This window comes from Myotis davidii, unplaced genomic scaffold, assembly GCF_000327345.1.
Source record: "Myotis davidii unplaced genomic scaffold, ASM32734v1 scaffold590, whole genome shotgun sequence".
NCBI classification, from domain to species: Eukaryota; Metazoa; Chordata; class Mammalia; order Chiroptera; family Vespertilionidae; genus Myotis; species Myotis davidii.
In genome coordinates this window covers 881,365-891,360 of record NW_006282381.1, presented here as the reverse complement: position 1 = coordinate 891,360, position 9,996 = coordinate 881,365, and the positions used below count along the sequence as shown (strand labels likewise).

Sequence of the window (9,996 nt, the reverse complement as noted above, 5' to 3'; positions counted from 1 at the left end):
GGAGAGGAAGGAGGGTGAACGGGGTGGGGAGGCACATTCCCATCTTAGGGAACCTCGCTCCCACCTCGGGAGCCTCCAGGCCACTAGGATTACGCTGCACCTTCGGCCACCCGAAAGGGTGAGGTTGCCAGGGACTGGGGGACAGGGGGCTCCGTTCGGCAGAAGTTCCACAGTTATTCATTTTGAAATTGCGATTTTCTTGTGGTGTAGTGGAGCCAACGAATTTTCCCTCATCTCACAGGGGCCCAGGGAGGGGTGGGGCGGGGGGCGCTGTGGCCTCACTTACAGGGAATCGAAAGGCAGGGGCTTCTGTCCGTAGCGGTCCAGGCTGGGGTTCTGGTTGAGACAGTACTGGGGCAGGCCAGAGGGATGGGGGTGGTCCGTGAGCCGGGAGACATGCACCCCCCAACCCCACCCCGCTCACGCCCCACACAGCGCTCTCTGCGGGAGATCTCGACCCTCCCTCTGCCCACGCCCCATCCCGGGCTAGCCGTTCCTCCCTCCACCCTGCCGGGCCCCAAGGACGGGCCAGCGCAGCCCTGCCTACCCGCCAGTTCTGGGTCAACTCCGGCTTCAAATAGCGCACCGCGTAGCCGCTGAAACTCTCGACTGCGGAGAGAGCGCCCATCTCCCGCCCCGAGCACACTCGGAGCGAGCCCCGCCCTCTCTCTCACCTGAGCCCCGCCCCTAGACCCAGCCCCGCCCACACCTGCTTAGAACCTGTCCCACCTCCACTGAGCGGCGGGAACAAGCCCCGCCTCCAGACCCTTCTTCGCGGGTCGCAGAACCCACCCTGGGCTCAGCCTCAGCCCAAAGGCTCCTGCCTCATACCGGGCTCCATCCTGTCCCTAAGACGAACGTCGCTTCCATCTCCCTCAATGCGTCTCAGCCCTTCCCTCTTAGTGCCCCCACTGCTCCCCAGCTTCCCCGCCCTGTCCTTTCTGGAGCGCCACCCCCAGCCCCTCCCGTCCGTAGTCAGCGCTGCTGATCCCGGACTCCAGGTTCCCGCGGCTCGGCTACCTCTCCCGCCCCAGGGCACCCTCCGCGCCCGGGAGACTAACCCCTCTGGCTCTGGCAGGGCAGCTTGAACTCGCCGGCAGAGGACACGAAACGGGACCAGTCCTCGATGGCGCGCGTGAAGCTGGGCCAGCTGATTCGGTTGATGCCCGGGGGGATGGGCGCCAGCTTTCCCTCGCGGCACCTGTGGCGGATCTTCTGGCCAGTGGCGGTGATGTCCTGACCGGGCGATGGGAGTCAGGGCCTCAGGGGCAGATGCAGAAGCCCGGGAGGCCGACGCAAACTACCCTGGAGGGCGGAGCTGACACTTGGCACTGATCTGACCGAGGGGCGCCTGAAGCCCCTGATGGAGACGGGAAGGGGACCAGGTCCCCAGGCGGCGGCCGAGGAAATACCCGGAGTAGAGCCCGAGACCAGAGGCGCCTGGGGCTGGGTGCAGGCAAGGCCTTCTTCCTTTCCCCTGAGCAAACCCAGGGCCAGGAGCAGAGGACACTCACTCACCAAGCACTGCAGGGGTTTGTTGGGGACACCAAGGAGTGTGTAGTGTGCGTTGTCAAAGTCATCTGAAGAAGGAAGAGGAAGGGAGAGGAGATGCCTCCTGCACAGCAGTCACAGGCCCACACTGCTTAAAGAAGAGGCTGGGCCACACAGCTTAAAAATTTTTTGAGGGAAAATATTTGACAACTTTAAGAAAACTAAGATAAAGTGGATTTTTACTTAATATGGCTTACAACAGAATAAACTCCAAAAGATCAAATATTTCAATATTAAGAGAAAAGAAACTATAGAAGTACTAGAAGAAAACATGGGTAGCACTGGCTAGTGTGGCTAAGTTGGTTGGGTATCATCCCATGCACTGAAAGGTTGCTAGTTTGATCCCCCATAGGGGACATGCAAGAGGCAGCTGATGGATGTCTCCCCCTCCCCCAGTCTGTCTCCCTTCTTCTTCTCCTCCTCCTCCTCCTCCTCCTCCTCCGTTCCCTTTCTCTCTCTTAAAAAAATCAATTAAAAATAATCTTTAGAAAAAAGAAAAGAAAGAAAACATGGGTAAATTTCTTTCTAATCTTGGGGTGGGGAAGGCTGTGCCAACTCTAAATCTGGGAGCCTTAAAGAAAAAGTTGATAACTTTGGCTACATAAAAATAAACTTCTGCATTGCAAAAACAACACGAGAAGTCAAAAGACAAATGGAAAAAATATTTCCATGTATTTTCCAGGTGGAGAGAGGATTGGACAGAAGTTGTTATTAGTGGTTTTATTATTAATTCCTTCTGCTGCCACTGCCTGCTGCTGCGACTACTGACCTCTGCACCGTTGTTCTCCATGAATAATAACAACATCTACATCAATATGCTCCATGTGTTGAGACCTGTTAGGTGCCAGGCACTAGTCTAATTAGTTTTCCTGTCGTATCTCATTTGAACCTCACACTGGGTCTTGGGAGGCAGGTCCCATTACCAACCCCATTTTGCTGATGAGGAAATAGAGGCTCAGACCCTGTGAGGTTTCCTGGGTAGGAAGTAGTAGAGCTGGGACTAGCCCCTTGGTTGCTTCCACCTGCCACTCATGGCCTTGCACTCCCAGATCTCTCTCCTCCAAACCATCCACCCTTTTGCCAAAGATCCAGGGGCCCCAGCAGTGAGCCAGGCGGCCTGACCTTTGCGGCAGTAGGTGGTGGTCTGGCAGTGCTCGTCCGACAGGCAGGCCCTGGCATTATCCATGTCCATGCGGCGCAGGCTGGGCAGGGACGGGTGGTAGAGCTGCTGCTTCACGCCGGCCAACTGGTTTCTCTGCCGCTCCATGGGGAGCAGGATGGCTGGGGACGCGTACACGTGGGTGGAGCCATCGTCCCAGGGAACCAGGTCGATGATGCGGGCCATAGCTGGGGAGCAAAGAGTACAAAGGGGTTCACCGTGGGCTCAGGTCGGCCAGACACCCTTCAGCATCGGAACACCACCTTGGCCAGTGCTGGTTTGTCTTCTGGCCTGACATTTATTGAGCACCTACTGTATGCCAGATCTTTTTTATGTTTTCATGAGCTCCCTGTGTGGTGGCAGGGACAGTTGGACAACATGGCACACCCAGGATGTGCTAAGGGCTCTGACAGGGTCAGGACAGGGGGTGTGCGTCTGGGGAGGCTGGGGTTGTGGCATTCGGGGAATGGTCTACAGGAGGTGGCATTTGAGTCTATTCTTAAATAAGGAGCAGGAAGCAGCAGCAGCAACTGGGTTCAGATTTAGCTCAGAATGAGAACTAATTATGGACTTTTGGCCTTAGCTAAGGCCTCTGGCATTTACTCAAAATTCTACAGCGAGACAAAGGCATTTTAAAGAAGGGGAGGGACAAGATAGATAGGAGCCGGGGAAACATCGCTGCCTGGGCAGTGCCTCCCTTTAAAAAGCAGGCATTCCCAGGAGCCATTCCGCCTTTTCAACTGTAGTGAGGATTTGTTGACTCAGCTCATTTCCTTAATGAGCCCCATTAGAGGTGAGAGATGGAGGTGGTGGTAGGTGGGCAGGAGGCGAGGACCTAGGGCCATGGAGGAGCAGGGAGAGGACACAGGGGATGGGCTTGCAGGGGGAGGGACAGGGAGTGGAGCAGTGAAGGGAGGACTCTCTGCTCCTGACCCACCCACAGTGGCTACCTGATCTGCAGGGCTCAGGCCTCAAGTGCTCGGGCTTATAAGGATTTTCTCTTCTTCCAGCTGCTCAGGGCGGGGAAGAGAAAGGGAGGTGGGCCAGGCCCAGTGCCTTATAAGACAGTAGGGGAAGAAAGAATGTTCTGCAGACACAATGCCCATTGCAACCTGATTGTGAGGGCACCCACTCCTTGGCAACCCTAGCAACCACAGGCTCTGGGGAGAAGAGCCTGCTGCCAGGGGTCCTCTGTCTGCCCCCCCTGCCCCCCATTTCAGCCTTCCTGAAGGTTGCTGTCCCCTGGACCACAGCACAGGCCAGGCATGTTGGGAAATGTCAGACAGGGAGCCGGGCTCCCTGGGGATGGCCATGCCAGGGCTGGACAGGGCAGGCGGTGTGATCCTAGACTAGTTACTGTCTCTCTCTGGGCCTCAAGGCTCCCATCGGTGTTAAGCAAGGGCTCCAGGCCCTGCCATGAGGGGTGTCTGGGGTCTGGGAGGGCCCTCCCTCCCTGAAAACCTCGGGGACGAGGGCACTGCCCTGCCTGCCAGCCCTTGGGGCTCCAGGGGTGGGGATTAGTGGCGGCCCGTATCCAGGGTCAGCATAAGGGGATCAGGGAGAGCTGTGGCCTCAGCAGGACAGGGATTAGCAGGTGATACATCATCCCAGCCCCCTGCAGCCTCCCTCCCTCCTTCCCAGAAAGCAAGGTCACCAGTGCCTAAGCCCAGCGCCCCCAAGCCCTGGGGCCTGTTACCACCTTGGTCACAACCAGTAGAGAGAGACCCTCAGGTGAGGGACCCCTGGGAGAGCCTGACCTATTTGCATATACTTTGCATATGTACTTTGCATATGCCTGCCCGGGTGCTGAGTGGGTGCTGAGCCTGTGAGATCACGTAGGATCTGGCTCCCCAGTTTCTCCTCCTGCAGGGCCCATACAGCCCCAGGGCAGCATCCCCAAGCTCGCAAATCATGGAAAACTCTCCCAGAGTTGACTTCAGTCACACCCCCCCCCCATTTATTTCTATTTTAAAGCTGTGAAACTTAACAAAATACAGAAAGTGCATAAATAATGTGACCAAAAATTTATAAAATGAGACCTCATGTAACTACCACGCAAGTCAGACATGGGGCACTACTTTGCAAAAAAAGATTAGCAGCTTCTCAGGAAGTGAAACAGAGCCTGGCCAGTGTGTCTCAGTGGTTGAGCATCGACCTATGAACCAGGAGGTAACGGTTCAATTCCCCGTCAGGCTTGATCCCCAGTAGAGGGCCTGCAGGTGGCAGCTAATCGGTGATTCGCTCTCATCATTGATGTTTCTATCTCTCTCTCCTTCGACTGTCTGCTCTGAACTTAAAAAAAAGAAAAAGTGAAACATAAATTGACATATGACCCAGCAATTGTACCTCTAAGAATCTTCCCAAGATAAATGAAAAGATATGGCCACACAAAGACTTCACGCAAATGTTCATTCTTTATAATGGCCCAAGAGTGGCAAGAACCCAAGTGTCTGCTGACTGGCGAACAGATAAACAGACGGTGTTATAGCTACACCACGGGATACTCTTGAGAATGAAAAAGAAACCAAGATACGTGCTATCATGTGGATGATCCTCAAAAACATGATGCTAAGAACATTACGAAAGAAATCACACACAAAAACACTCCACAGATTGTGCGATCCATTTATATAAAATGTGCGCGAAAGGCAAAGCCTGGGAGACGGAAGGCAGATTAGTGGTTGCCTGGGGCTGGGGTGGGACGGGAAGTCACAGGAGGCATACTTGGGGGGAAAGGGGGGAGGGTGGAATGGGTGATGGGAATGTTCTAAAACTAGAGGGTGCTAATTTTCTAGCTCAGGCATTTTACTAAAAAATCACTGTACACTAAAATGGGTGAAATATATGGCCTGTAAATTATACCTCTTGAAGTTGTTCTAAAAAAATAGATGCCAACTGAAGAAAGCAAAAAACAGTCTAGGAGCTTCCAGTACCTCTTCCAAGTCACAGCCCCAACTTCCTACAAGTGGTAACCCGTTTTCCTGCTCCATAGTATAACCACGGCTTGTCGTTACCTATGGTCGCAGCCACAGACAAGGCAGGCTCATGCGGCCCATCAGCTAAAACCCAATCTTCTCATGGCTTACAGGCCTACCTGACCTGCCTGGGCCTATCTCTGGGCCTAACTCTCCCTACACCCACTGAGCCCCGGCCCCGGCCCCTCTCCTCCTCAGGTGCATTCAAGGTCATTCCAGCCGCAGGACCTTCACCTTGGCAGTGTCCTCTGTTTGGTCCACTGTTCACTCAGATCTTGCTTTTCATGTCTCAGCTCACATGTCTACCTCTTCACAGACACCTGCCAGCCCTTACTCCCTGCCCTGTTTGCTTCTTTCATGGAATCAGCAAAATTTGCAATATTTCTTTTTTAAAATGTTTTTATTGATTTTTTTTAGAGAGAGAGAGGAAGGGAGAGGGAGAGAGAGATATTGATGAGAGAGGAACATCAACATCAATCAGCTGCCTCATGCACACCTCCTCCTGGGGATCGAGCCCACAACCTGGGAATTGAGCCGTGACCTCCTGGTTCATAGGTCCATGCTCGACCACTGAGCCACGCCGGCTGGGCTGCAATGTTTCTTTACTCCTCCTTAATCTGGTTTACTTCTGTCCCCTCTGTTGAACAGAAGCTCCAGGAGGGCAGGCCCCGTGCCTGTCTTGCTCAATGGGCCAAGGTTGGCACGCTGTTGGGCGCGGAGGAAGAGCTCCAGAAATACTGTGGATGATCAAGTTAGGCTCCCACCCCTTTGCTGAACATCCCTCTACCCCACCGCCCGTCCAGGTCCTGTCGCCTCAGCGTCCCTCTTTCCCGGGCCTCTGTCCCTCTTGTCCTCCTCCCCGAGATCTCTGGGTCCCACCTCAGTTCAGGGGGCCAGCTCACCCGCAGTCAGACACCCCTCAGTCCTCTGATCCTTCCTGGGACCACAGCGGTTTGGGCAGAGCCCAAGGCAGGGGCTGCTGAGGCCCTGCCCCGCCCCAGCTGCCCGGGATTCGAGGATTCGGGACCAGAGAGAATCTGCCTGAGTTTGGCCTTGGCGCTGGGGGGCTGGGGTGTACGGCCACTGATGACCGAGAGTGGACAAGCCCCTGCCACTTGGAGGAGTCTCCCAGGATCACCCGGGAACCCCAAGCTGTCATTCTCCGACCAGCCACTCTGCAGCTTGGCCAAGGTATGTGGGGAGCCAGGCCTCTGGGCCCCCCGAGGCTCCCAAATCTGTTCCCCCCGCCCAAGACTCCTTGCTGGCCTCTAGGGGGCTGCTGTTGGCTCCCTGGACATCAGCCACCTCCCCATCCCACCTCCCCACCCCCATTTGGCACCTGCTAATCCTTTGCACACGGCCCTGTGCTGTGCTGTCAATTAAGGGCCCGCCTGCCCGGTGCTGTCAATTAATCCCCATGTCTGAGAGGGCAGCTGTGAGTGGTGGGGAGAAGGCACTTCCTGGCTGGTGGCGGCCTCAGAGCAGGTAAGTGGGGATGAGGTGGTGGTGGGCCTGCTGATGGGATCCCCATGCTCTCCTGCTCGCGAGGCCTTTAGACACGGAGAACCAAGCGAGGCTGACCCAGGGCTTCCCTCCCCCGGCCCTCCCCGCGCGGCTCAAACCTTAGTGTGCATCCGACTCCCAGGGCAGCTTGTGAAATGCAGATTCTAGGCAGGCAGAGGGCTGGGGGGCCTAGGAATCAACATTTCCACCAGCTCCTCAAAAGATTCTGAAAGGCTGGTGGGAAGGGGGTCCTGAGAGGGACAGCGAGGACCACATTGGTGCCTGGGCCACCAGCCACTGTCTATACCCCACCCAGCAGGGACATGGATGCCTGGAGAGGTCATGTCTGGCCCAATTCACTTTTTTGGAAGCTGAGCGCCTCATAGGGGAGGCTGGCTGCTGAGGCCGAGTGGGGACGGAAGTCAGAGCTGTGAGCAGAAGGAGGCAGCATGACCATGGGCTTCAGGGAGTGGGGCCCTGGGGCAGGGATCCTGGGCCCGGGCCTCCCCTTTTCAGCAGGGGGCTGGGGTCCCTGGTGGAGCAGGGACAGAGGAGCCCTCTACCAACACCTGGCTGCCCAGGGCTGGGGCGGGCATGGCCCGGAAGTGACCATTCAGGCCTGGGAGTTTGCACAGCCTCACCTGTGTGGTGCTGCTAGGCCAGGCCCTCCTGCGGGGATCTGATCACGAGGGAGGGGGCTCCCTGTTCCCCGAAGGTAAATGATACCAGAAACTGAACCCATAGAAGGCAGGGCTGACCTATCCCAGTAAACCATGCACAAGGGGCTTCCCTGTCATTTTACTTTAAAACATTGCAATCATGAAAATAGGTTAATTTTGTCTGTATTCAAACAGATTTCCCACTTACCTATTAGAATGCTTTTATAAAAGTTCGCAAGGGGGTTATGCTGAACATGATATTCTCCAACAAGCATTTTTTTTAATATTTTGATATTTATTTTATATATTTAAATGCCATTTAACAAAGAAAAATCAACCAAAAATATGTATAAAATGAACAAAAACAGAAAACAATGTACATTTAGGAAAAAAAAATAATAAAAACAATGATAATCAAATGGTATGAAAACTAGAAATTAGTGACTTTTTTGGTGCAGAAGTTTATCTGCTCATTCTTCGATTGCAGGTTCATACTTGGTGCACTTCAAGGCCAAGCAAGCACCACTAACTTCATCTGTTAGCTGGTTTCTTTTGTGCGTTTTAATATTATTTAATGCTGAGAACAAAGTCTCACGAAAATATGTTGATGCAAAAATTGTTAGCAAAGCCATGGCTAGATTTTTTAGGTCCGCATTGATCTGAGGAAAGTTTGCCAGATCCTTATTCTCAATAAATACCGTAATTTCTTCAAAGCACTCCACAAATCGCTCAAATACTTTACCTCGACTCAGATATCTCACATTATTGAACATCAGTAATCCACTGTCGGTTGAATCAACTTCATCTCTGTCCATATGTCTTGAAAGGGTCAGCTACTCCTACTTTCACTTCCTTTATCATTCAATCTTGCTTTTTTATTTTTTTGATTCTCCATCACAAGGCTTTTCTCAAAATACTCACTTGCTGGGGTCCAACCCCAGCAGGTCCAGGGGTATCTCACATTATTGAACATCAGTAATCCACTGTCGGTTGAATCAACTTCATCTCTGTCCATATGTCTTGAAAGGGTCAGCTACTCCTACTTTCACTTCCTTTATCATTCAATCTTGCTTTTTTATTTTTTTGATTCTCCATCACAAGGCTTTTCTCAAAATACTCACTTGCTGGGGTCCAACCCCAGCAGGTCCAGGGGTCCCCAAAGGTGTGGACGGAGTCGGCGAAAAAGGAATGACACAGAGACAGCATTCAGTTGATCAGCAGCCTAGCCAGGATCTCTAGCCAAGTTCTGGTCAGGATCTCCAGCGAAGTTCTGGTTAGGATCTCTAGCCAAGTTCTGGTTCGGTTCTCTCACTAGGTTCTCCAGCTAGGTTCTGAACAGGTTCTCCAGCCAGGTGGTCGCCAGATTCTGTAGCCAGGTTCTTCAGCCAGGTTCGGTTGCCAGGTTCTGTCTAGGTTCTATCCAGGTTCTTTTGCCATGTTCTCTCACCAGGTTCTGTAGGTTCTCCAGCCAGGTTCTGTAGCCATGTTCCCTCGCTAGGTTCTGTCGCTAGGTTCTGTCTCTAGGTTCTGTGTCTAGGTTCTGTCTACAACAAGCATTTTTACTCCAAATGACAGTCACAGCCGTTTATTAAGCTTCCAGTGTGTGCAACTCACTGTTCTAACCAGTTTATTTCATCCTTACAGTCACCCCGACAAAGTAGGCACTTATACCCCATTTTACAGACAAGCAAACTGAGGGACTCTGAGTTTAACTGACTTGCTCATGACTAGAGCATGTAAAACTTCCCATGTTAGTTCAGATAGATCCACAATATTCCGTTACTGCATGTAGTGTAATTTATTCAACAGGTGAACATTGAGGCGTTTTCCAATAACCAGTTTCCTGTTGAGAGATATGTGAATTTTTTCATCTGCTGTTGTAACACTGTTGTGATCAGTCTCTCTCTACACATGTGTTTGTGGGCCTGACTATTGCTACTTGGAGATATAACTGCAAACATATATTTTTTTAAATATATTTTTTATTGATTGTTTTACAGAGAGGAAGGGAGAGAGATAGAGAGTTAGAAACATAAATGAGAGAGAAACATCGATCAGCTGCCTCCTGCACATCTCCCACTGGGGATGTGCCCGCAACCAAGGTACATGCCCTTGACCGGAATCGAACCCGGGACCCTTCAGTCCGCAG

General features: G+C 52.8%; 2 protein-coding genes across 2 annotated transcripts in view; one reads left to right on the top strand and one right to left on the bottom strand.

Annotated features, from left to right (window-relative positions):
- The window catches only part of TEPP (testis, prostate and placenta expressed), a 20,796-nt gene extending 17,180 nt beyond the window's left edge, over nt 1-3,616 (bottom strand). The window contains exons 1-6 of the mRNA XM_015558860.1: nt 3,024-3,616; nt 2,674-2,898; nt 1,519-1,580; nt 1,062-1,236; nt 548-609; nt 287-351 (exon numbers count right to left, since the gene is read on the bottom strand). Of these exons, the coding sequence (XP_015414346.1) occupies nt 287-351; nt 548-609; nt 1,062-1,236; nt 1,519-1,580; nt 2,674-2,896 (587 nt within the window). The 5' untranslated portion in view covers nt 2,897-2,898; nt 3,024-3,616. The remainder of the gene's footprint in view (nt 1-286; nt 352-547; nt 610-1,061; nt 1,237-1,518; nt 1,581-2,673; nt 2,899-3,023) is intronic.
- A 3,491-nt stretch (nt 3,617-7,107) lies between these two features.
- CNGB1 (cyclic nucleotide gated channel beta 1) overlaps nt 7,108-9,996 on the top strand; it is an 80,974-nt gene continuing 78,085 nt past the window's right edge. The window contains 1 exon segment of the mRNA XM_015558802.1: nt 7,108-7,170. The gene's annotated coding sequence lies outside the window, so the exon portion shown is untranslated.